The 24434-nt window shown below is 34.9% G+C and overlaps 2 protein-coding genes and 1 long non-coding RNA gene across 7 annotated transcripts; 2 read left to right on the top strand and 1 right to left on the bottom strand.

The window, feature by feature from the left end:
- The first annotated feature begins 2 nt into the window (after positions 1-2).
- LOC143358305 (uncharacterized) lies at positions 3-10460 on the top strand. 2 transcript variants are annotated; one of them, XR_013082941.1, is made up of 5 exons: positions 3-1628; positions 3783-4638; positions 5025-5504; positions 7951-8484; positions 9290-10460. XR_013082941.1 is itself a non-coding variant. In XM_076795347.1 (4 exons), the coding sequence occupies exons 2-4, from the start codon at positions 4343-4345 to the stop codon at positions 8243-8245; spliced, it is 1071 nt and encodes a 356-aa protein (XP_076651462.1). In that variant the 5' UTR covers positions 3-1628; positions 3783-4342; the 3' UTR covers positions 8246-10460. The 2 variants fall into 2 exon arrangements, 1 of the variants encoding a protein (XP_076651462.1); XM_076795347.1 differs by having other exon boundaries at positions 7951-10460.
- Positions 10461-12577: 2117 nt separating this feature from the next.
- LOC143358287 (uncharacterized) lies at positions 12578-20136 on the top strand. 4 transcript variants are annotated; one of them, XM_076795306.1, is made up of 14 exons: positions 12578-12809; positions 13692-13807; positions 14529-14644; positions 14715-14838; positions 14906-15122; positions 15199-15480; positions 15570-15817; positions 15902-16030; positions 16325-17430; positions 17563-17904; positions 17981-18115; positions 18314-18502; positions 18584-18729; positions 19431-20136. In XM_076795306.1, the coding sequence occupies exons 2-14, from the start codon at positions 13739-13741 to the stop codon at positions 19604-19606; spliced, it is 3279 nt and encodes a 1092-aa protein (XP_076651421.1). In that variant the 5' UTR covers positions 12578-12809; positions 13692-13738; the 3' UTR covers positions 19607-20136. The 4 variants fall into 4 exon arrangements, with proteins under 4 accessions (XP_076651421.1, XP_076651441.1, XP_076651450.1 ...); XM_076795326.1 differs by lacking the exon at positions 12578-12809 and adding an exon at positions 13070-13403; XM_076795335.1 differs by lacking the exon at positions 12578-12809 and adding an exon at positions 13432-13450.
- A 2729-nt stretch (positions 20137-22865) lies between these two features.
- LOC143359986 (uncharacterized) lies at positions 22866-23651 on the bottom strand. The gene is made up of 2 exons (XR_013083196.1): positions 23290-23651; positions 22866-23200 (listed from the first exon to the last, which is right to left on the bottom strand). It is a non-coding gene; the product is annotated as an uncharacterized LOC143359986 (long non-coding RNA).
- Positions 23652-24434: the final 783 nt, after the last annotated feature.

Genomic DNA, 24434 nt, shown 5'->3' with positions numbered 1-24434 from the left:
TTTAATCAAATGGAAATGAGGTCCCATGTTCGACATCGTTACTCTATAAAATACACATTCAATTTTGAATTGTTTTCGAACAAAAAAAAATTAAGTAAAATTCGTTCAAGTAGTATCAAAGACTGTCTAGGTCAGATTCGTAAGTGCTGCGTGTAAAACATTCAACGGCTACGCTTCTTATTTTTAGCATTATCAACCCTAAGCCTGTCAGACACATCACCGCCCCTTCGTATTTGTTTCCAATAGACAATGTTGCACTTATTGTACACCCATTGTCACAAATTAAATTACAGATATAAAATGTGCATTTCATAGATTATTAAACCATTTGAAATTATTAACAAATAATCTTTTTATAAGAAAAATCGTTTTATTTGGAAAATCAAACTTGTCCATTATACATTGCATCCCACGTATTCTGCCCACCTGAATTATGATTGTTATTTTAAACAATAGACGGAAATGTTAAGAATGAAAATTGTAGGATTTAAAGAAATAAATAACATAATAATAATAGTTTCCTGACAGATGGGTGCGTAGAGGACATATAGAGGTCAATTTAATTTTTTTAAGCGAAATACTCAATTTTTTATGTTTGATTTCGAAAAAGTGATCTTAATAAAAATTTTGTTAAACTGTATTCCTCTTTCGAAATTATTTAAAATACGCCTTAAAATTATTTCCTATTACAATTGTTAAATTATTGGTATCGTATTTTCTCATTACTGAGATGAAGTATTGACTATAAAATATTATAATTAATATCGCGTACTTCATTGTTTTTATAGTAAATCGATATTAATATCTCTTTTAGTCGTGGCGGTTTCAATTCCGCTTCAAATGGGTGGAAAATGGATGACAGTTCATATAGAAATTGTTACTATGCAAGTTGCACATTTTAAAATTTAAGACCACGCGAATTTACGTGAAACGGTTTCAGGATTTAAAAAAAAAGATTGTTTTGAAACCATCGTGTTTGTGCGAATTAAAACTTTTCCCGGCTAACTTATACTTATTATGTACGTGTCATCCAAGTTTGAATAATACAGTGTTCAGATAACAAAAGTTCGAACAATTGTATTATAAGAATAAATCGCGCAAAATATAAATAATGTTTGTCTTCATCATAACCTATTTTCGTAACAATAAATATATATGTAAGCGTTGCATACAAATGCAACAATATATTAATATTATTGAATAGACGGAGGTATACTTTATGAAAATGAAAAGATAATATAAAAAATGTATATGAACAATTTTTAAAAATCTATTTTGACATTCTTCGTTGACAGAGTTCACGCGCTGTTCAGGTATACCTTTACTTGTTTTTATTGATCGACGCCTGTGCAATAAGCGACCTCGACGTATCAACCCTAGCCTATGAGAAGTAATCATCGGTTAATATATCGTTTATATATCGTTTCCTAACATTTAGAATTTTAACCTTATCTTCGACACGATCATGCAACGTACGGTGGCCGTCTCTATTTGTTAATAATTGAACGAAAACACTGGACGGAAAAGTACGGAGATAAAGAGGTCGTTGAAGTACCTGCAAGGTGAAACGACAGCAGTATTTGAAGCAATAATAACTTCAATCAATGTAGTAATTCTACTTTATTCAAGTAAGACGTATTAAATAGTGAATGTTGTAAGATAGAACATTCGTATTCTAAAACAATTGACAGTACAAAATGATGTTTTAATAAAATAATGCATGGATATTTTTGTTATATTATTTTACAATTATGACATGTTATCCATGATTACAACACTGTCATTGAAGTTCATATTTTTAATACACATAAAAACTAACTTTTTTTAATCTTCCTTTTCAGTGTTGAAATATTATGTATAACTGTCAAATATATTTCTGTGCATCAAATAGATCAGATTAAAAGTAAACTATTATAATTTTGTAAATAAGTTCAACGTATAAAAATTAAAATATGAGTTTGAAGTACAATATGAATATACAGATATAAAATAAATTTTGTAATTATTAAAAAAAAAAGAACTATCAGTGTTATCTATTATATAACTTGCATTGGGAGCATGAGATTTTTATTTATCTATATACTACTAAGTTTATATGTATATCTATTCATTAATTAGTTTGTAGAGGTAGATAAGGTACATATAGTTTATGTTTTTTCTTATGCACTCACACTCACGCAAAATAAGAATCTTAGCTGGACTGTATTAGTAACTTGTTTATCACAAGTTGCAGCTCAATTGAAGTTCTTCTTCATACGCATATGTAATTGTTTAAAAAATAAAATGGAATAAGCTATATGTACTTTTAGAATATTAGCAGTGCTGTTACCATATACAATATTTGCTGGGATAAAATGTCACGAAAAATTGATCAAGAGGTCACGAATATTAATATTATTTGACAAGGTATTACGGTATAATAATAGTTGTACCTAATCTTAAAATATAAAGCTTTGTATCTGTATTGATTATCATAAAAATTATGCATTGATACTTGTCTACTTCAGCTGCCTGAATTTTTTACATTAATTCACATTGCTAATAGGAATCAAACAAAAATTGGTTTAGCACCCCAGGTGTTCATCAGAGAACAATAAACTTTATATATGTAATTCAACATTGTGCAGGTTTGTACATTTAGAAATGCATTTATTTATTATATTTATATTTGTCTTCCTATTACATTTTTAATTAAAATTGTTGAATCACATATATTTAGAAAGTAATTTAACTAAACTATAAGAATTAATTCTCTTAATATATTTAGAATCGACTGAAGAAACCAAGAATATGCATATGTTTATTTAAGATTTAAAAAGTCCATACAGATGAATGAAAATTACATTTATCCTATTTGTTTACATAACAGTAACTACTCCTTGATCAAATAAGAATATTCATGGCTGATGCTAATGTCACAGTAATTTTCAATATTCTTTATATCACAACAAATGAAAATTCATTAATAGCACGTTGCAACATATCATCTAAATATACTGATTGTTCTCTAAAAAAATAATCATTATTAATTTATTGTATCATTATGTTAGAGGATTTAGAACTTCATTTATGGTCTTTTTTGTGAAAGTTAAAAATATTTTGTATTTAATTTTAATTTTATTTTGTGTATGTATATCTTGCGGTTGAAAATCGTTGTTACCAGCAAAGTTAGTTTTAGCAAGCATTAATTGAAATTTGTTCACGACGGTATCGAGTTTTTATAACATTGAAAGCTTTTAGCTCTCCTTTGTGAAATACTATGACAAACTGAAAGACGTTCCTATCAGAAGGCGTGCATTTCTATACGAGCAAATATAGCTATTCACGAGCATGAGGCTTTGTCTCTAACAAAGAAACCGCACTATATGTTAGACACCGATATGAAGGAGGCTTTGTAGAATGCTAGTGGACAGATAGATTCTCAACCATGTCGAGTCGCAACAATAAACACTTAATATTTCAGGATATAAATCTCCGTTGAGAGACGAAAAAATAGAAATATAGTAGGAAACACATTTATTTTAAATATTTTGTTATACAAAAATTTCGAAATAAATTATCGCATTATTTAATTTTTGTTTGTTATTTATATTTTTGAAAATGTATCGTTTATATCATTAATCAATTTCCTTTCCTTATTATTATTTTCCCATCTATTTGTTCCCTGCATTTATTTAATAAAGAAACTAATAACAATTAATATTTATCAATATAAAATTAAGTATTAATTAAGTACTAATTTTATATTGATAACATAACGATATTTATTATTATCTTTTCAGGATTTCCTGGCACACAACGTAAATTATGTAACATGAAGGGGAAACATGAATATCACAATGCTTCGATGTTCCAATATATCACGGGCAATGTGTAAAATTATTAATTGCTTGGCGATATGAGTAGCGACAGAAATATGACCGTCAATCTACTATGAAACATAAACTAAATTCTAAAACCACAATCATTCAAATTGAACAATGATTTTCTGTTATTTCGGCAAATTCTTAATTCAGTGGTTCATTCAAAATAAGTGGGACAAAGTCAACCTTCGCAATTTCTTTTGTAATCCGTCGCAAACAACCAGAGTCGATCTTGAATTTATAAAATATATTAGCATTTTTGGAAGTAGTTAACTATCAAATTCTTTGAAATCCTGGAAGCCTCTAAGTTAAGAAGTAATCGAATTCGAACGCTGTAATACGCAACGGTATTCGTCGTTTGTGCTATATTACAGTTATTACAAGCAAAACGAGAATGATTATCACTTGTGAAAAAAAGCACGAAGAATTTCGTCTTTACGAGTAGAAATCGCGGGGGGTGAAAATTGAAAGAATTAAAAATGTCCGAGGGCGAAGGAAAACGGGCTTCGCCGATACCGGTGGTGGCTCAAATACAGTGTTGCAACAGCGTAACTAATACACCGTGTCCTGCGCTTCAAGTAACTCCACGAATGTTAAGATCGCCAAGTCATGAAAGTGTCACCACCGATCTCTCCCTGTTTAGTGTTTCCTCGATAGCAAGCGAACTTAGGGGGGCTGGCAATAGACTGGTTACCTTCAAATCTTACACCGATGTTCATCTTGCTGGCCGTGGTCCATCGCCGAAACCTGATTTCCGGCAAATTCAGACCACCAGGTATCAGCTATTAATCATTACATCCTCTGAAACGCATTATTGTAATATCTTGCGAACGTAGAAGGTGGCAGCAAGTAAACAAAACGTCGTCACCAGCGTATCGCCGAGTCAATTTTATAACAAAACTTCTTTGTTCCTACCGTTTTTGTAATGAAACCTTTACCAACATATCCGCGACATTTTTCTGAATAAAACGGTACCAAACACGACACAATTAGGATCGGAAATACTCGTTTAATCCACGATATAGTAGAACCTCGATTATCCGAACTGATCAGTAGAACGGAGCCTTTGGATGATAGAATCGTTCCGTAGTCAAGAGACTTAAGAAAATGATTTTTTCTGGATTTACCACATTGATTTATGCAGCATTTCATACGTTTTAGGCCAGCGGATATACCGGAAATACTTTGGTTCGAGGAAGAAAACGAGCTGATTCGTAGCTGTGGGTTACTCTCGTCAGCGCTTGGTCTTCGCAAAAGCTTCAGTACGAGCGATGTCTCTCAGTTACCAAGTCCAGATGCTTTGGACACAGGTGGACTGCGAACAGCAGTCTCCGCCTTGACCTTGGACACTGCCCAAAGAAGTACTTTGCTTTTGGAGCAGACCAGACTCGATCATGCTTCGAGATCTTGCAGCACATGGGTCGCGGTCGGCGAACCCGTGGCCATTACGTCGCAACTTCCTAGTCCTCATGGAGGGGCTGCACAGGAGCAACAACGCCAGCAAAATTTATCCACTCAGACAGCTCAAACATCAGCCCCTCAACCTCCGCCCGCACCCCCGCTACCTTCGGTACCCTTCACGGGAGCAGATCTGGTCAGATCCGTGAACAAAAAAGTCCGTCAGAAATATATACGCCGAAGGTAAATAAATAACCTTCATTCTGGTTTGTGTGGAATATTTATACATTGCGCGATTAGAGGATGACGTATCGGGCCAGTCCATGTGTTTATTTATTCAGGGTTTCCTAGGGTCTTGAGGATCTTAGGAGTTCGATAAAGATTGAAGACTGAGTAGTATGGCTCATTGTCAGAAAGATGTCAACAGTTTACTTACAACACTTTATAATAATTTACAACAATTTGTAATAATTGATTAGTACCTTCTACTATTTCTTAGGGGCTATTCGTCGCAGGACAGTTTATATTAAGCATGTCGTTGCATTTAAATGATACGACTAGACTGCAGATTTTAGCCGTTTATGATACAAAACTATTGGTCTACAAAACAGCTATCGGCATCAAATTATGTCCCCCTCGATACCATTCAACTTTTGTTCCAAACATTTTCCGGGATCGTAAACAATTTCAGAGGTATTCGAGGGGGTCGATTTAAGTGGGATAGACCTCCTGTATATGTATACCATTAAATGGAACTACTTCATTCAAATTTGGTCGAGGTTTATATAACCCAAGTCCGAATGAGTTTATGGGCTGATTTGATGAATTCTTGAGGCTTGCAAGCGGTTTATGACTCGGACACAAACTTCTGTTTTTGGAATTGTATTGTTTGACATTGGCTGGGAATGTGAGGGTTTGGCGAAATTTTAGCCCTAATCGGGCTCTTCTTTCACCGTGTCATAAATCATAGCCTCAACGGCTGGCTTTCAGGTAGAAGGTAACGGTACTCCCGCACAAAGGGAGGATTGCTATAATTCCAGGGCAGAGTTCGGCCTCGGTAAAGATTATAGAAGCTATAGTACAGCTGCTATACCATCGTCGATTTTCAAGCAACGTTTTAGCTTTATTTTCGTATTTTTTTCATTACATAAAATTACACAATGGTGGAGATGTTTATCATTATCTAACTCCACGTCCAGCGAAACCTTAGTCAGCTTGCATTCAGCGGTAAAAGTGACTGGAATATAAAAAATAAGAAATTGTTTCATTAACTTCAACAAAAATAGATTATCTTCAATGTAGTGTACGATTTTGCTGGACCTGGAGTTAGGTAATGTTATACAACTCCACTATTTTGTAATTTTTGCAATAAAAAAGAATTTGGAAATGAAGCTAAAACATTGCTTAATGTTGCCTAAAAAAATCTTTGTTTTCACAGAATCTTTATATGCGAAAAGAAATGTTAGATTTACTCCATTTTATTAGGCTTACAGGGTTGCATACCCCTTTGAATAGAGTTCCACAAGTACTAGCAGAATACCATGAATTTTCATATATTCTGCATAGTCGGAGCTCACACAGAAGAAATCGGAAGAAATCGGGTTTCAAGTCACAGGACTTGGACTAATCATAGTTTCTAGAATAGTAACAAACTGTAGGCATGGTGCAATGAACGACGCAAAAGTGAAAATTTATCATTTCAATACCTGACTTCACAGATTTCCTCGGTGTATCAAAATGAACCCTTTTTTATAATCTCGCAAACCGTGAGTAATGTTGAGCAAGTATCATAACAGACGTAGGAAATCTAATAATTCTTCACAGTGCAGTAGTCGTGTAATATTTAGCTACTTCACCGATGGTAGTATAGTAGAGTACCCTCTGTGACTTAATCAATCAACATTTAAGAAGAGATCCTGTATAGTAGTAGAAACAGTTGACTTATCTTCTGATCAAGTAGAGAAAAAACTATACTTCAAGAAGAAAAAATAGTTCGTGATAAATTAGTGTTTATTTTTTTATAGGTTGCGCTTCATTGCAGATATACAGTGTAACCAAAATGGCGTGTTATTCTTGATGAAAACGGTATAATCACGGTTTCAAGTAGATTCTCGATTTTCTGGTTCTGCTGACGCGGTTGAACGCAAGGTGCCATAACCGAATTGTCACTGAAAGAAAGCAAATTTTATTTTAGGGTCCTAATTGCTATCGATACGTTAGAAATGGCATATAGCCCTTGGTTCAACGGTACCAGCATGACCCTTCCTTTGGAAGTCTATTTAATAGCTATACTACACAATTTCCATTGAATGTAACGGCACAGCAATGCCATACTTGCTAATAGTGTACATAAACGGTAACAGAGACTACAACCTCGTCAACAAAGTATCTTTCACCAAAATTAGTCTTCCCGTATGCTAGCTTTACAGTGAATTCAGTCTTACTCTTAGAGGGCATGTTGGCCGCAAGAATACGTAGCGATTTTTACAAATCTACCGCAGAGTGGACCTAAATACCATGATTATTTTTTCGTTTGCAAATTTAACAATATTCCATTCTGAAGTAATATTTGCGCGAGTTTCATTGAAACGGAGTGGTGTATCAGTTGGCTGACGTTTGTTTGCGGTAGAGAAAACGCGAAGCGAGATACGAGGATCAATTATTGATTGGGCGTCCTTATGGTTTGCAGATTGTTGACTACTTACCGCGCGTTGGAACGGCTCTCGCAGAGCGAGTTTAATTTGGATCAATTAGAGGCTGCGGCGAGCGCGGCGCAAACTTCCAGCAGTACCTTACTAGTTCCTGGTGCATCGACTATTACCGGAATCGCTTTGTTGGGACGAAAAGAACGAAATCACGCGCTGACCATTAAAGACGTGGAGAGAGAGCGCGGCAATCAATTGTCGAAGTACGAGAGGAACATGATGATCTTCAACTGGCTGCACACTCTTGATGATACTGCTACTGTTGATAGTGTTGAATAAATTGAATCAAATATTTATTATCGAATCTTCGATCAAATAATTTATTGCGCAAAGGTGTAAACCCTTTCGTTATGCAGGGCAGTAAAAGGAAATCTGTACAGTAAGTCACGAGAAACAGTTATAAATTCGAGGATGCAAAGGTACATGTACAGAACGTTAATTATTATACGGGATGACATACGGTACATTCTAAATGAATTTATTCAGTTTGTTCCTACGAATAATAGGAATTATAAAAGGTAATTCGTCCAACTTAAGGAAGTTGGAACTGACAGCGCTCTGTTTGAACGTGTTTGAACGTGTATACGTACGCAACGAAATCTTCGAACAGATTCGGACACCGTCCAAAATAAACTTGTGAGCGTGTCACGGTTTTTTATTAATGAGCAATTCGATTAATGAGCCTCCGAGACCTCGACGTATGCCGTCGACGTCCTCCCTCCATTGCGACTTCAGAGTTCTTTGGCGACTGGGGTTCAAGTGATAATATCGTGATGAAAACGTCGGCGATCGACTACCAAACATGTCGCGGAGGCTCGCGAGTTCGTATTTGAACTTTTTTTTTTACGGAAAGTCGCGAACTTTACCGCGAGCTCGCAAGCTCTTCTGTTCGAACCCATTGGAACTCTTCGTTGCGTGCATATACGTGACATTCCAAGGGGAATTCGAGCTTGCTGGATTTCAATTCGAAATCTCCGTCGAACTACGTTCACGATCATTGCAAACTTTTTCTAGATCTTTAAACGTCGCGTGTCATATCAAAAATCCGGAGGAGAAAGTGCCAAGTGGCGCGAACGCGCTTCTTTCGTTTCATATCGAGAAGTGCCAAGGTCGCGCTGTTTTTCATGTTTATAGTAGCAGCTACCGGGGAGTAAATGCGATATAGCATCCGTGAAGATTACGAGAACGAGAATTTCAGGAAACGGTCGTGAGATTGTTCAGACGCGTTCAAACCTCCTGAGCGACTTCAACGCCATTGCAAAATGTATACTCCGTAAGCTGTTCGTTGTACGCAACGAATGTTTAAAACTACATTGTTTTCAGTGAAGCACGCATTTTTCTGATTGAAATGAGTCCAAACACGACATATTTACTCGTTTAATCCACGATTCGGCAGAACCTCGATTATCCGAACCAATCTCTGAATTCTTCATTATCCAAATGATAAACAACTCAATCTAAAGCGATTTTCACAAACCAGTGAAGATTTAATCTAGTACTGTAGCTAGGTAATTGTTTTATTGTTTTATATTTTTGGATCACAATCTTAATGTACAGCGAGTGGTTTACGAGACATTCCAAGTCGTCAAGTTAGGTGAATTACTTGGTACTATGAAATTCCTTACAGTAAAATACAGTATTATTCCTCTCTAAAAATACTAAGAATAAAACCGCAAACTTACGTTCTCTGCATGTTTTTTATAATTAAATTAAAAATAAATGACAAAGTTTTCTGTTTTTTGAGACTCGCTGCAATGCTCCACCAGTGTATAGTTACGCAATTTTTGTAAAATAAATCTCGAAGGGTTTAATAAGTTAGTAAAAGCCTGTTGTAACTGAAAGATAATGACTTTCAATTTAGCATAGTGTTACACACTCTTGCATTGACTCTAAGCAATATTATTCTGTACCAATATATTTTCAGCTGTTACGGGTTATAATGAATTATTCACATAAATGTAACGGTAAACCATAATTGATTATAACTTTTCTTACTTATTATACTACGTAGCGTTAAGAACAGGATGCATATAGCAGAAGTGTATTTGACTCTATTTTGTGCATCCTAATTGCACAAGGTGATTGTATACTCATCATAGCGCGGTACGGTCCGATTCTTTATTGGGCTGCTGGTCAATTTTCCATTCGGAATAAGCCGCTGCTTGTTAATAACTAACTATTACGAAAAGCTCGTTACCATTTGTGTAATTTAGATGTGGTTTAACGTTAATATAGATAGTCGATTTGTAATGACATACAAGAATTTAATATAATAATTACATATATACATACAAACAATACCAGCGTACTAGAATGTGTTACAACGTGTTTTTCTGTGATGTATGACAATGGTCTCTAACTAAACGAGATATGGTGTGGAATGCGATATATGTTTTTAATATGGATATTAATATTTTCCTATTAATATATATTGTAATTGACGATGGGGCATGGCGGTCATGAAATGTTTAATGATTGTATTTTTCTGTGGCTATGATTCTATGTACTGCACGAGGGGGGGGGGGGATTCTTGATTTCTCTTCCAAGGATATTACCTAGGATTTTTTAATCTTACTTGATGCCGGGTGCTGTAAAAAGGGGGAGGGGCTATAACACCTAAGAAAAATACAGGTTCTACTGACCAATATGTAACTTTAATCTGTGACGTTTAAAAAGTGCCGATTTGATATACTTCTCATTATGGTAATTGATATACAGCATTCACTCCAAGAGTGATCAAAGACAGAACTTTATTATGTTTAATTTTTTATTTACAAGATCTCCATTAACACATCTGTGAGATAGTTCTGATTAAAATGAGATCAAACACGATATAATTTTAATTACATTTGCTTATTTAATGAAAGATGTCTCGGACGCGAAGAACATCATGCGGACAAAAAGAGAAGCTTAGAGTCACATTAGGACAAATTAAAATTAAGTCTCTAAATCCCTTGGTTCCCCTTTTTTTCTAGTCTCATCTAAAGAGCGTCTTTGATAATGTAGTCCCTGCACAATAAATAACCATCTTTAGCCCTAAAATCTTAACATTCTCGGAGTGAATATTGTACTATAGTTACAGTAAGTTACAGATACATATGTGGAGTCTGCCCTAACGATCCTAAAGTTTGTAAGAAGAATAGGATCCTAAATTAAAAATGACTTTAATAAAATTGTGTCGGACTGCAGAAGAAACTACGCTATATAGAAAAATATTTGTCATAAAAGCTTTGTTTATTATTGTTTTTGAATATAACTTTCCGACGATGTTCCGTCAAGCTTTACCAACAAAGAAAACCAGTTGATTTTATTTTTTACTCACGTTTCAGGTTTCCATAAACCCAAACATAAGACTACATACATTCTTTACTTACAGTATTTAATACTTTTTTATGTGTACTAGCACATATGGAATATATTTTTCTTATAAACAACGAACAGTCTCAGGTATTTGAGAAGTTAACGTTTCATGTTTAGAGTAGTAATTCGAGCGGATTCAAGAATATCTGAGGGTATCTGCAAACAACATTGATGATACATTCTGGCTACGATATAATGCTGAAGGACTGCACGTGGGAATTATGGGATAAGGAGAGTCATTATTCCAAGCTACCGGTTTAAATCGTTCCAATTATTTAAATTTAAGAGGACTAATCTTCTATTAGCTAGGTCCATTCAAGCATAAACCGGATCGAGTCTTGATCTCGTCGATCATTGTCATACTGTGCACAAGAGATGAAGCTCCTATTCGAATTTTTTATGTTTGTGTTCCTAAATTGGATAACCTTGATATGCTACATGCATACAGCGTTGCTCTCTCTCTTTTATACCGACTTTCTAGACAAAAAAGGATAAACACACAGTATGCAAGAAATTCGAAACGTTAGAAAACAGACAAATGTCCTGTTACTATTCCTATGATTAAAAATCTTTCTATTTTAAGTAAAAAATGTAATTTTTAAATTAAATTTATTCTCTTGAATACGGCGCATGCGCACTTCTACATGAAAACTTACATATTTAAAAGGTAGATTTACGTATTATGCACGGCTGGAAAGATTAATAACGGTTGTTATATTACTTAATTCGTTGACATTATCGTTCTGACCAATAGTAAAGATAACAACCAATTAAACTTGCATTCCCTTCGCAGTTTTTCTTTCCAGCTCCGTATAGTACACTTGCACCGTGCGCGCGCACCAGATAATGGCTAACGAAGTGTATTCGTTCTAACCCTAGGACGATTCTTCGACCAATAGCAACAATGCGTGGGACGGTTGGGAGTTGCTATTGGCCGAAGAATAGTAGAGTTAGAACGAATACACTTTGCTAGCCATCATCTGGAGCGCGCACGGTACACCAGTGTCACCAGACCAGAGGAAATTGAAGGGAATACAGTTACCCTCTCTCTGTCATTACCGAATTAGTCACGTGACATTGTGACACATGCACGACAGAGACGAATCGCGTCACGTGATCGAGCCATGGTGGGGATGCTCGCCGTCCGGGGGATGGGGAAATGGCGTCGTAGAAGGGGGGCGGTAGAGTGGGAGACAAATCTGGCAACACTGCGGCACACTTGAGGCCGCATTCAGTTTTGAGGCCGCATTCATAATTTATAATGGTTCCACTTAGGAGCGCATGTGTCTAGAAATAGGTTTTCCAAAAACGCTGAAGTTTCATCGCTAGTGCAATTTTCGTTTATGGTGTGTACGTACTACTACACAAAGACGCGTGCGCATTTTCCATGTGTATACCAGTAGTGCGCGTGGTGTGAAGAAACCGGGAAAAGCATGTATAAACGTGTCGATCACGTGTGATGCAGCTGCTTGTGTATGTTTAAGTAAGTACACAGTATTAATCTATAAATTTCGAGATTGTTTGCAATACTATCAATTGTTAATGATTCCACGAACGAACCTTAATTCTATATGAAAATGATAACTTACATATGTAATTATCTGTCGATCGGCATATGTCCAGTGACACATGCTGCTCACGTTGCGTGGCATTGTACGGAAAATCTGTCAAAGAATAGTATATAGTGTGATTCGTAATGTCTTACAAAGTGATTGAACAATTTATTGATTGTTGTCCTACGTTTGGACGTTGGTTTTAAACAATTCATTAAAATATTTGGAGGCGTGGCGTGTGTAGCAACTACATATGAGTATGCTTTCTTTGCACACGTGTTAGATACACGTGCACATAGTATATAATCTATGCGCCAGTACATGTGTGTGTGCGCGCGTGCAGGCGTGAATTGTCCCTATAAGAATATAAACTCGACATGTGCATTTAAAATCGTCTTGTAACAGCAGACATCGCAGATTATTTTATAAAGTAAACCTCTGTCAGAACGTTTTATTGTATTACACCTGTCAGATTGTGGTTATGCGACAAGTCCTTTTTTCTTACACTCCGCTAAAATATAACGGTATCTCGTGTCTTTGTCGATCTTTAGCATTTTCACGTTTGCAGTGGGTAATGTGGATAAATTTCTGGTTTTATGTTAATATATACGTAATTGTGATCGTTAAATCGTCGAGTGTGCGAAATATTTGAAAATGAAATGATAATCTGAAACCAGTATCAATTTCAACGTCTGTATACCAAGATTTGTGTCACATTACCATTGTTTCGAACATAACCTTAAAGAAACGCGTGGCCGCATCATATCACTTTGACAAATTTCCTTATTGTTTTTGTATATTTCCAATTGCAGGCTGATTATACAGGATTGCCAATTAAGTATACGCTTGAAGTTGTATCATGGAAACAGGGTTTTTAAATTTTCACGATGAAGAACACTTTTCAGATTTTTCATTGTCTCTGGAACAGGTAATTTGTTTATTATATTTTCAGAAAATGTAAATAGTTTGGTGTTTGTAGACACAAAGGTTATGCTTTCATATTTAGATGACGTTATTTTTAATGTTAATATTAATAATCATATAAAAATAAATTTTTAATATTTTAAGTATTAGTATATTTATTTCGTTAGATACTTATAATTTGTGCATTTTTGTCACATGAGTTTGAACAATTATGCTCTGTGTATTGCCCTTTTACAATTTATGTCAATGGCAAAGTATGGTTGCGAAGTGTTTTATTTTTAATATACTCATTAAAGATGAACACATTTTATATTTAATTTACTATGTTTTTCTAAAGATTTTAATATTATAAATTATAACTTGTAATTGCAAATTCTATATTACAAATTATATAGTCGTATTTTTTGTATGACATTGTAACAAAAGTATATTAGATATGACACTAATACTTTTCTAAATTATTGTTAATATAATTTCTATACTATACTCTTCTATTGGACTTACATTTGGGTTTAGTAAAATCATTATTATTTTTTTTCTAATTCATTTAAATATTTTAATAGTACACGTACGTAATTAGGTTGATGTGATCTAATAGCTTCCTGGGTATACAAAATGTGAATTGAATTTTAAAAGTTTTATTTGAGTAATGATAGTCTTGAAATAATGAAGTATTTATGTATTGTGTTACTATAAATACAATGAAATACATCGTCTCTTTGTAGCACTTAATGGAAAAGCCTCAAGATTTATTAATGCACATAGTAGAAAATGATTTCGATTATATGGAAACTCATCTTGATATTGCAAATTCTGATAGTTTATGGAGCAATGAACATGAGTAAGTAGAGACAGTTTTTCTTAGTTTAGTTCTGAAAACAAGTGACACTAAGAAGTTTAATATATTTTAGACATACCGAAGATGTGGATGAAGTATCAATGGCAGACATTTCCACTATATCTAAAATGGATAATATTAAAGAAGATTTTGCAAAAGTTCTCACAGACTGGCAAGAACATATTGGCTACTTGCAGGTTTTACTAGTTTCTTAATCACATTATGTGGTATTTACAGAATGATTTCACAAACTTTCTTTTTCAGACAACCGATATTGACGAATATATGGATATTATAGGGATAAATATGAATACTACTGACAGAAAAAGCTTTTGCATTTCAGAAAATGTATGTCAAGAGGAACAGTTAATACAGACTATAGAGCCTGAAAGCTTTAAAACAAAACAAGCAAGCCTCAAAAGAGAATGTTTTCAGAACAGTAAAAACACGCAAGAACCAAGCAGTAGTAACAAAGACACAGGTTTATTTATATTAATATTATCATCCTATTTTTAAAACCATTATTTTCTTTGTAATATAATTTCATATTTTTTTAGAGAACATAGTAGAGCAGAATTCATATCAGAAAATAGCTGGTGTTATTAAGAATGGAGATAAGCACATAGATATAGAATATAAACAAGGTTATTTATACTCTAAAAATAGTCAGAACAAGGTAAAAAAGAATATACCTAAATACGACAGTATAGGAATTGATATCACTGCAGATATGCTAACAAAACAAAAGAAGAGAAAAAAAGAGAAATATATACTTTCAAATAAAGATACGAAAACTAGTAATCGTAACGATAAATCTCATACGATAAATCAATTACCAGGTAATAAACGAGTTCGCAGTATTTTAAGATGATCCAGATAAATCACTTTATAAAAATGTACTATAATGATTCTATAATTATTATCATAGTCCTGGAAGCTGGAACTGTTGAAAGTTTACTAGAAAAATTTGAAGCTTCTGAGAATAATGTATCGTCTGATTCATCTAGCAAAAGTAACACAGAGTTTGATCGAGATTCGAATTTAAATTATTCGAAAAATCAGAAACTCATTAGAGAGTCTGAAATCACTATTTCGAAGAAATCATTGTCACAAGTTTCAAATCTTCATAAGAATATTAGAAATGCTCTATCCAAAGAAGTAATAGAAAAGATGAAGGTAAATATACGAGAATCTAAGTTTTATAGAATACTCGTTTGTTTAAAATATATTCTTATTGAAAATACAATGAATTTGTAATAGACATCCGGGCGTAAAAAATTAATTTCAATAATACCAACAAGGCCAAGTATACAGGGTAACGGACGTAGTAATGGAACCCGTATGCAAGATGCTGCTGCCACGCTTTCGCGAAATAAGCTTTTAAAAATAGTATGTATAAAAATTTGTTATTTATATGTTTACAGAATATAATTTAATGGAAAGCAATTAAATTCTGTTTCGTAAGACTAAGAAAAAAAGAGTTGCATGACACTAAGAAAATTAGCATCCCAAAATGTTCGAAAACCCGTCCCAACCATCGGGTTCTCGTACACATTTAAATATTATTCACTTTAAATCAATTATACATTGTAGTAATGAGTAAAATCAAATATACCGTTTCTTTAAATCTCTATAATGGGCACTTTACATGAAGTTTAACAACTCTTTATTTGATTAAATTAGGTAACAAATAATAATAAAAGTAGAACTATTGATGGTGGACTAGTTCAATTGGATCATGATTATTGTAGTAGTGCCACTTCATCCATTAGTAGTTCTGATAGTAACAGTGAATATGAAAAGCAATCGAGTGACAATGAAAAGGCGACTCCAGTTAAAGATGGTGATCAGCAACGAACTGATTGTCACTCTACGCTTGCAAAACCGACGGTACCACTTCGTGAGAATGAAATTGTAATAAAAAAGAGGGGAGGATACTCGATTGAAAGTAGTGCGAAGAAAAATGATACGTCAGATTCAAATGAAACAAGTGACTACAGCGAAGAACAAACAGGGGCTACAGTATTGAACAGTGTTCAGCCAAGCAAATATGTGAAACAGATTGACGTTGAAAGTCAAAAGGAAAAAGTAACAGAGAAGGAAAGTTCTCAATGTGTTACGTCAAATCATGCAACAAATTCTGTTAATCAATTTCGGAATGAGTCTTCAAGTAATCCAACTCCGACACCCGAAATGAAAATACGTTCGGCTTTAGCGACAAGTATTTTGCAATTGCAACGTGGTGCTTTAAATAAAACAAAGTCCGTGAACGGGGAGAATCAGAGAACAAAACAGATGGTTTCTGTATTAAAGAAGCCACTTAATGCGCAACTACCAAATGTCGTAATCACTAACGCTGGTGAAAATGTATTAACTACTAATAATGGTTCAAATGATAAAAACGAAAGTATTCAAAATACTGAAGAGAAACTTGCACAAGAAGAAGACAGGAAACCTCCTCGCAAAAAATTGAATTTAGCAGAATACAGAAGTAGAAGGGAGCAAAATCGTAGTGATAATAGCAGAACGAATTCACCATTACAACCAATGACATTGGTGTATATTCATCACGTTTCTACAACAACAGAACCGATCAAAGATGACTTTGGAAGTCTTAATTGGACTGAAAGAGAGATCGTATCGATTTTAAAGCCAAAAGCAGATGTGGACGAGGAGAAAGTTTGTCCGAAACCACAAACTTGTGACATGGGAATACAAACTTACGAAACTGTGTTTGAATTTCCTCCAAAGTCTTTAATTGACGTTGACGAAAGACACGAGCAAGACAGGTAATAAATATTGTTAGACATTTTCTATATTACTATAATTACTGAATAGTTTCGAAACAAAATATTTGTTCTTTTAAAGACAATTGCATAATTTTTTGGTGTTATTTAAATCGTACGAATTATCATTTTCAGAGAAAAACATGTCCCGAACACAAGGCAACGATCTTACAGAAAGCACAGAATTAGTTCTAGTTCAAGTCGATCTAGATCAAGAACTAAAAGTAAAAGTAGGAGTAAAAGCAGAAGCAGGAGTAGTAGTAGTAGAAGCAGATCCCGTAAACGCAGCATTACACGCAACCGAAGAATAAGCCATCGTCGTAGCTCTGTCAGTTCAAGTAGTAGTTGGTCATCTCGTTCACGTTCGCGTTCAAACACTAGATCTACTTTCAGTTCAGAATCGACATACTCACGATCACGTTCTAGATCGTCCAGGTCAAGGTCCCGGTGTTCTTCAAGATATTCCAGTTGTTCAAGGTACGTACTTCAATTTATATGAAGGGAGTACAAAAAATCCCCTTCGATTAAAAATCTTTAAAATCTACGTTTACAGATCTTCGACCCGTTCTAATTTTGGGAGAAGCAAATGGCCAAATCGTCGAAGAAAGGAAAGGCGCTATCGCAAAAGTTACGATAGACACAGGCAACGCTCTTCAAGCAGTTATCGTAGTTATAGGGATTGGAGAAGGTGTATATCATTCACAAGTGTAATTCATTCATTATGTCTAGGGAAAAATGGTGTCTTGCAATTCGGAATTTTATTATACTTCATATATTAACATCTGATCACGACAATAATATTAACCAAATGACACATTTTAGAATAGAAGCTAAGTTTAATTACCTGTTAATAGTTAGATGATCAGCGCCATTTTAATTGTATTAGATCTCCGTCGAGTTCTTGCCATAAAGCATATGACACCTGGTACGACAGGGAAAAGCAAAGACAGGTAGAGGAACGAAGAGTAATTTATGTTGGACGATTAGAAGAAGGAATTACGAAAGCTGATTTACGTAGAAGATTCGAAGCTTTCGGACCCGTTGTAGACATTAGTGTTCATTTTCGTGAACATGGGTAAATATTTTGATATCGTGTAGCATCTCTTGTAATATCAACAAATAGAAATGGAGTCTCTGACTGTTCGTTATATCGCAGGGATAATTATGGTTTTGTAACGTTTGCTTATAAAAATGATGCGTACGAAGCTGTCGAGCATGGTAACGATGATCCTGCTTTACCCAGATACGATTTATGTTTTGGAGGGCGACGAGCTTTTTGTAAAGTGAAATATGCTGATCTTGGTAAGAAGTTTTATTTGTATTAAATTTAAAACAAATACTGGAGTACCACAGAGAATTAACTGGTTATCGAAATGCATTAAAGTTACTATTTGTTGGACGCAGAGCTTGAAACGGTTCCGAATTTTTTAACAATTATGTTTTTTATGGAAACAATTTTACGGCAAGTTTCTTGTACAAATGTCCACCGATCCAGAGGTCTAGATCCGCCCCTAGAACGGATAATCATTAGTCTTTTTGTACCCTGTGTAAATGTATCTCTCTTTTTTTGTAAAACATACCATAAAATGCAGTTATAATAATTCTTAGTCATTTGCGGAAACTTTGATACGAGAATCGATTGTATAACCGTAAGAATCGATATATAGAACCGAAAAAATAATTGTTTTGAACCGATATAAGAACCACAATCGAGACAGACTTAGCTGAGAATTTTGGTTGTTCTTAGCAGTTATTTAAGATAAAGGTTCTTCGTAACTGTGTTAAGAACTGAAACCGATATTATAATAGTTTTCAAGTCCCGGTTGTACAGTGTTATGTGGCGGAACTACAATATTTTTGAAAATTCGTCTCTTTTTATCTAGTGCTGCCTCATGTTTGATTTAAATTACAACAAACGTAATTAATACAATTGCAGTACAATATAATATTCATGTTGGAATGGGAAGAATGTTCTAAATTTGACTGTACATTGTTTACAATAGATGGCATGGCAAGCAGCTCACCGAGCAGTGGTGGAGGAGGAGGTGGTGGAGGAGGAGGTGGCGGAGGAGGAGGTGGAGGAGGAGGAGGAGGACACATGCCGCCGATGAACGAAGATAACACATTCGACCTGTTACTAAAAGAAGCAAAAGCTAAGTTGCGCAAAAGGAAGGTTTGACACATGTACTACTTATTAGTTGTAAATGTAATTTAAAATTTAGTACAGATGTCGTTAACGATTATATCCAATGCAAAAAAAAAGTAAGTGAAATGGTATACTGGTATTTTCTACCAGGCGATATGTAGTGAGAATTACGACGTGATTATTGTAGAGTATGCATTACCATTGCAATGATTTTGTGGTATTTGTAAAGGAATATAGAACGTGACGGCTTCATATTTCGAAGTAATCAACAACAACATTATTAAATTGTACAGGATATATCTCACTTAAGTCTACGCTATTTTCGGTAACAATGGAAGTATTAAATTTCATTCTGAAAGTCTGGTTAGTTAACAGTGTATAATTGTAATAGGATTATTTCAAAGTTTCTCCTCATTTATATAGCAATAAGTTATTGAAGTCATTACCGCATTAATTATGCAACCATTGAATGAAAAACAGAAATTTTTCAAACAGAAATTTATTGTATTTTAAAAGTGTTCTGTATGAATAAGATTATAAATATATATACATGCTAGAGGGTATACCATCTTGATCTTTTTCACATTCTTATCTCCAAAATTACCAATTATTTAATACAATGTTTCAGATGTCGTTTATTCTGTATAGAACAAATATAGTATGCTTTAAAAATGCAGCAGATCCAAATTCTTTTTGGGATCTTACGAATGGTTCAGGTAATAGAAATAGAAACAATTATTACGAGAGGACTATCCCAATACCATTAATCACAGTCTTGTAAGACGACTTCTCAGAGAGTATATTTTATCAGCCTGTTCACAAAAGGCTCCAAGAAAATCACTATATTTGTTTCATTAAGAATAAATCATTTTGTGCAAGCCGTATTGTAATCAACATGATTATTCCATTCCATGATTTACAGAGACACTTTTATCAATAGTTACGACAATTTGAAAATCGCTTATGTTCTTTTCGTACAATCGTACACCATATAATTAATTAAACTTAGAAATAATACGAACGATTAAAACTAGAATAGGTTGTATACCAAATAATGTTTCTGCGGTGTGTAGCAAAACAATGATTTTAGAGCAAAATTGAACAAGGCTCGAGAGTACGTTTTTTCCCCTTATGTGTTAGATCGATATAACGATATAGATTACTATAAAAGAAATGCACTGTATCGCATAGAAATCTAAGGTGTACTTGAGATGTTGGATGTATTTTTACTCTGAATAAAACCGTAGAGCTCGCCAATACAGAAAGGAAATTGTGACTGAAACATTTTATTAAATCGCTAATAGTTTTCAGATATAATTGTGCGGAAAGATTGGATCGGGACCCTGTATATATTGTTTAAAAACATAACTTTTACTTTCATAGGAAAGTAAATGTATTTCGTTACTTCGAAGATGCTGTGCATCAATAACATTTGTGTGTACCACAAGCAGTAGTGCTCGTTTAGTGGTTGCAACTTTCACATGCTTCATAGCACTATACAAAGGCAATTATCCAGAAATCATCAACTATTTTCTGTCTCCAGCCTGTTGGAATATGAATGGTGTTTGGAGATAGTCAGTAAGAATCATTGAATGCAAATAGGATATTTAGAAAACTCATTGAATGAGATAAGCGTCAGTCAAATAGTTACTTGGAAACAGAACATCACCATTAAGCGGGCACCACTGGACATATGCAACACAGAATGACACCTGAATACGTATACAGTCAGTCAAATATTCTTGTGTCAGTATGAAAACAATTAACCGAAATTGATGATACCTTTATTTTATGTCTACAGTAAAAAATTATTTATTATAATTTTTCTAAGAATAATTCAACCGTTTTTAATATGCGAAACTAAATGCATGACAGATCACGTAGATATATTTATATCTAGTTTGCGATATTTTGTTATACTTTCAGCTTTAGATAAAGTTGACTTCGTACTCATATTCATATTCCCTACCCACAAACTACAGCTCGCTACTTAATTATACATTTTAAATGAATGATTAAATTGTCATTTTTTTACCTAAATGTTGTTTATTTCTAATATTGCCTCCTGATATCCTTAAAATACATTTTCTAGAGAAAGTAGCAGCGCAATAGTACCTTGTTACTGTAATTACCAGCGATAAAAAAGCCCCGCCTATACCGCTTATTTTTTCGGCTACTATATATTTGCTCTTCTGGGTTTGACATCAGACCTTCGTCTAAACGTCTATTCTGGGTTTGACATCAGACCTTCGTCTAAACGTCTATTCACTCCTAACACGTTCACGGACAGTAAAAATTTCAGTGAGCTGCAAAAATAGACAGGCAATTTTTCTTGAAACTAGTTGTACTATCCGAAATCTGATTAGACATAAACAATAATAATAAGTTAACTGTCATTTGTAATGACAGTTGGTCATTACTTTGAAATGTATATTAATTAAAAAAACTTAAGGTTGTATAAAATTAAATGAATAAAAATTGGCTTTAAAATTTGAATGCTATAACATTCGTGTCCGCGAACGTGCTAAATAAGCCAGACGAGCACAGAGAGCTTTTCTTCTTTTTTCATCGTGTGCGTTTATTAAGCATTCAGTTAATACCGACTACTATGTATAGTCGCCCTATGTAAATGGATTTTAGCACTCAAGGAGGCGTACTCAATCAATTATTATTTACTAATACAACATAATGTGCTGTGTAAAGTGCTATTCGGTGGTCCGGAAAGTTCTTTTCGCGTTCGTGGCTCGAGGCCAGAAAAATGCCACGAATATGTTGGTGAAAGTTTCATAAAAAAATAACGGAAAATAAAAAAGTTTTGTAATTGGATTAGTAGTGGTCTTCTGGTTTCACACCGATATACCCGACGGTGTTGTGGTATACTCCTCGGCGGCGACGACTCTTGAGCTACGGTCCGTCACGGGGTATACACCCGTGGTGGTGTGGGTAGTTTGAATGATTCCCAACCGTGAAGCTTGCACTGACTTACAACAGGAATTCACTGTATTTAGCATTCTTGCAAGAGTGTGAAGGAAATGCTCTGAACGACACGCACGAATCGTTTAATAAAATTATTTACAATTGAAGAAATGATGCTTTAGATTAAGAAGGGATTACCGTGGAAATTTCTGAACTTTTGGGCTCGAAATAAGCTTGGACAAATAAGATAGATTTGCAAATGAACCGGCTTGGATAATTTATTTCATGCTCAGGAAACGATAGGATAGTACTGCAAGATTTTATGGAAAGGAATAAAGTTAAAATATTTGACACGATGTCGACAAGCACTCCCTGATCCATGAGCATCCTTTTTTAATTAATATTTAAAAAACGCTTGAGTGTTGAACCCAATTTTAAAACATACATGTTGTATTACATTTACACTACAACATATATGAAACACATTAAAAATCGTGTCCCATATCCCTTGTTAATTTGTAAGATTGTAAGTCGTAAAAAAGGGAGCAAGAAGGAATCTCGATTTCATTCTGAGTCCCTTTCGGGTCACTTGTGCAGCAACCTCCTCGTGGTGAGACCTGGACAATCGGTATTATTCTCTATTTGTAAGATTTTCTAGTATCTTACAAAGAGAGATCAATATCGAGCTAATAGCTGCTTATTTATAATTTCCTATAACATTGTAAAGTAGAATTTAAGACTTGCTAGTTATAAAACCTTATATATTTAATTGAATTGTGTCTGAATTTATTTTAGGCTACCTCGGGATGACCCGAAGGTCCTTCAATGCTTTCCTTGTTTACTCTTGGCCCACCTTCACCTTCAAGGCAGCTCCTTTCAATTATTAATCCAAGCACGCAGTTTTTGTTTCGGAATACATTTTCGTTAGTTTGTTAGAGTGTTAGGTTCGGGTTAGGTTAGTGTTAGGTTTGCTCTCCTCAGCGGGTTAGATTTAAAACTGTTTACACCCGTGTGCGAGAATGGTAGGCCGTACTCGTGTATGAGGTACAGAGTCGTATCATCATCATTTATGATAGGTATATGGTCTAAAGTTCATGTGGATCTAGTTACAAGTTTTATCGTTCATCAGAGTAGAGGGCGTAAGAAATCTAGTTGTTGTTAAAGATGTCGGTATTTCAGATCGAGAGACACGAAACCCTATATGGTGATTGGACTACTCCTGTACCTCGTCTGTGCTAAAAGCTGCTCAGTTCTGTTCCCCGCTAGAAGCTGCTCGGTTCTGTTTCCACTCATGCATGCAACGTGACGATATCCAGGAAAACCGCTGGCCTCTTATATCGAGAGCCAACACGATCTCGCTCTTACTTACAGCCGCTGCGCTCCCCTGCTTGCCCACAGTCGCTACGCTTACCTACAGCCGACGCGCTCTTACCTACAGCCGCAGCGGTGTCTCCTTTACATACAGCCGACTGCGCACTCATCGGAGAATGTAACATTTGATAATCGATATGGTTCCGTGATGATTCACCTTCTCACCGACGAGAATTTGCTTGGTGGCCTTCTGCACAGACGAGATTCCGTCGTTGGCTTTCTATTTCTTACTCCAGCCAAAATCTATCCTAAAGGGCAGTAGAAATCACCGTATGTGGGGCCGGCGGCACAGCCACGCATGTGCCGCGCGGTAAGCGCTACTGCGCCTGCGCGACCGCGCGATAGCGGTAACGAGCTCGTCGCCGACGAGCCTTTCTCTCTCTTCTCGCTTGCTCGAGGTGGGCCAAAGTGGGCCTTCAATGCTTTCCTTGTTTTCCTCTTGGCAGCTCCCTCAGTTTTTGTTTCGAATTACCTTCGAGTTACGGATTACCTCATTCAATGAACATCGTAATTTTTTTTGTTGATTTCTCATCGAAATTTACTTTTGAACTTTCGAAGGTTCCGATTCTAAAAT

This window comes from Halictus rubicundus, chromosome 1 (assembly GCF_050948215.1).
Source record: "Halictus rubicundus isolate RS-2024b chromosome 1, iyHalRubi1_principal, whole genome shotgun sequence".
Classification (NCBI taxonomy): domain Eukaryota; kingdom Metazoa; phylum Arthropoda; class Insecta; order Hymenoptera; family Halictidae; genus Halictus; species Halictus rubicundus.
The sequence above is the reverse complement of the archived record's forward strand: the minus strand, read 5'-3'. Positions and strand labels throughout refer to the sequence as shown.

What these genes read in the sequence shown, in the direction of transcription:
- LOC143358305 (XM_076795347.1), top strand. Translation starts at nt 4,343, where the DNA reads ATGTCCGAGGGCGAAGGAAAACGGGCTTCGCCGATACCGGTGGTGGCT. An exon ending in CGGCAAATTCAGACCACCAG is followed by an intron (nt 4,639 to 5,024) that starts GTATCAGCTATT and finishes CATACGTTTTAG; the next exon opens with GCCAGCGGATATACCGGAAA. An exon ending in CAGAAATATATACGCCGAAG is followed by an intron (nt 5,505 to 7,950) that starts GTAAATAAATAA and finishes TATGGTTTGCAG; the next exon opens with ATTGTTGACTACTTACCGCG.
- LOC143358287 (XM_076795306.1), top strand. Translation starts at nt 13,739, where the DNA reads ATGGAAACAGGGTTTTTAAATTTTCACGATGAAGAACACTTTTCAGAT. An exon ending in GAAATAAGCTTTTAAAAATA is followed by an intron (nt 16,031 to 16,324) that starts GTATGTATAAAA and finishes TGATTAAATTAG; the next exon opens with GTAACAAATAATAATAAAAG. An exon ending in AGTGAAATATGCTGATCTTG is followed by an intron (nt 18,730 to 19,430) that starts GTAAGAAGTTTT and finishes TGTTTACAATAG; the next exon opens with ATGGCATGGCAAGCAGCTCA.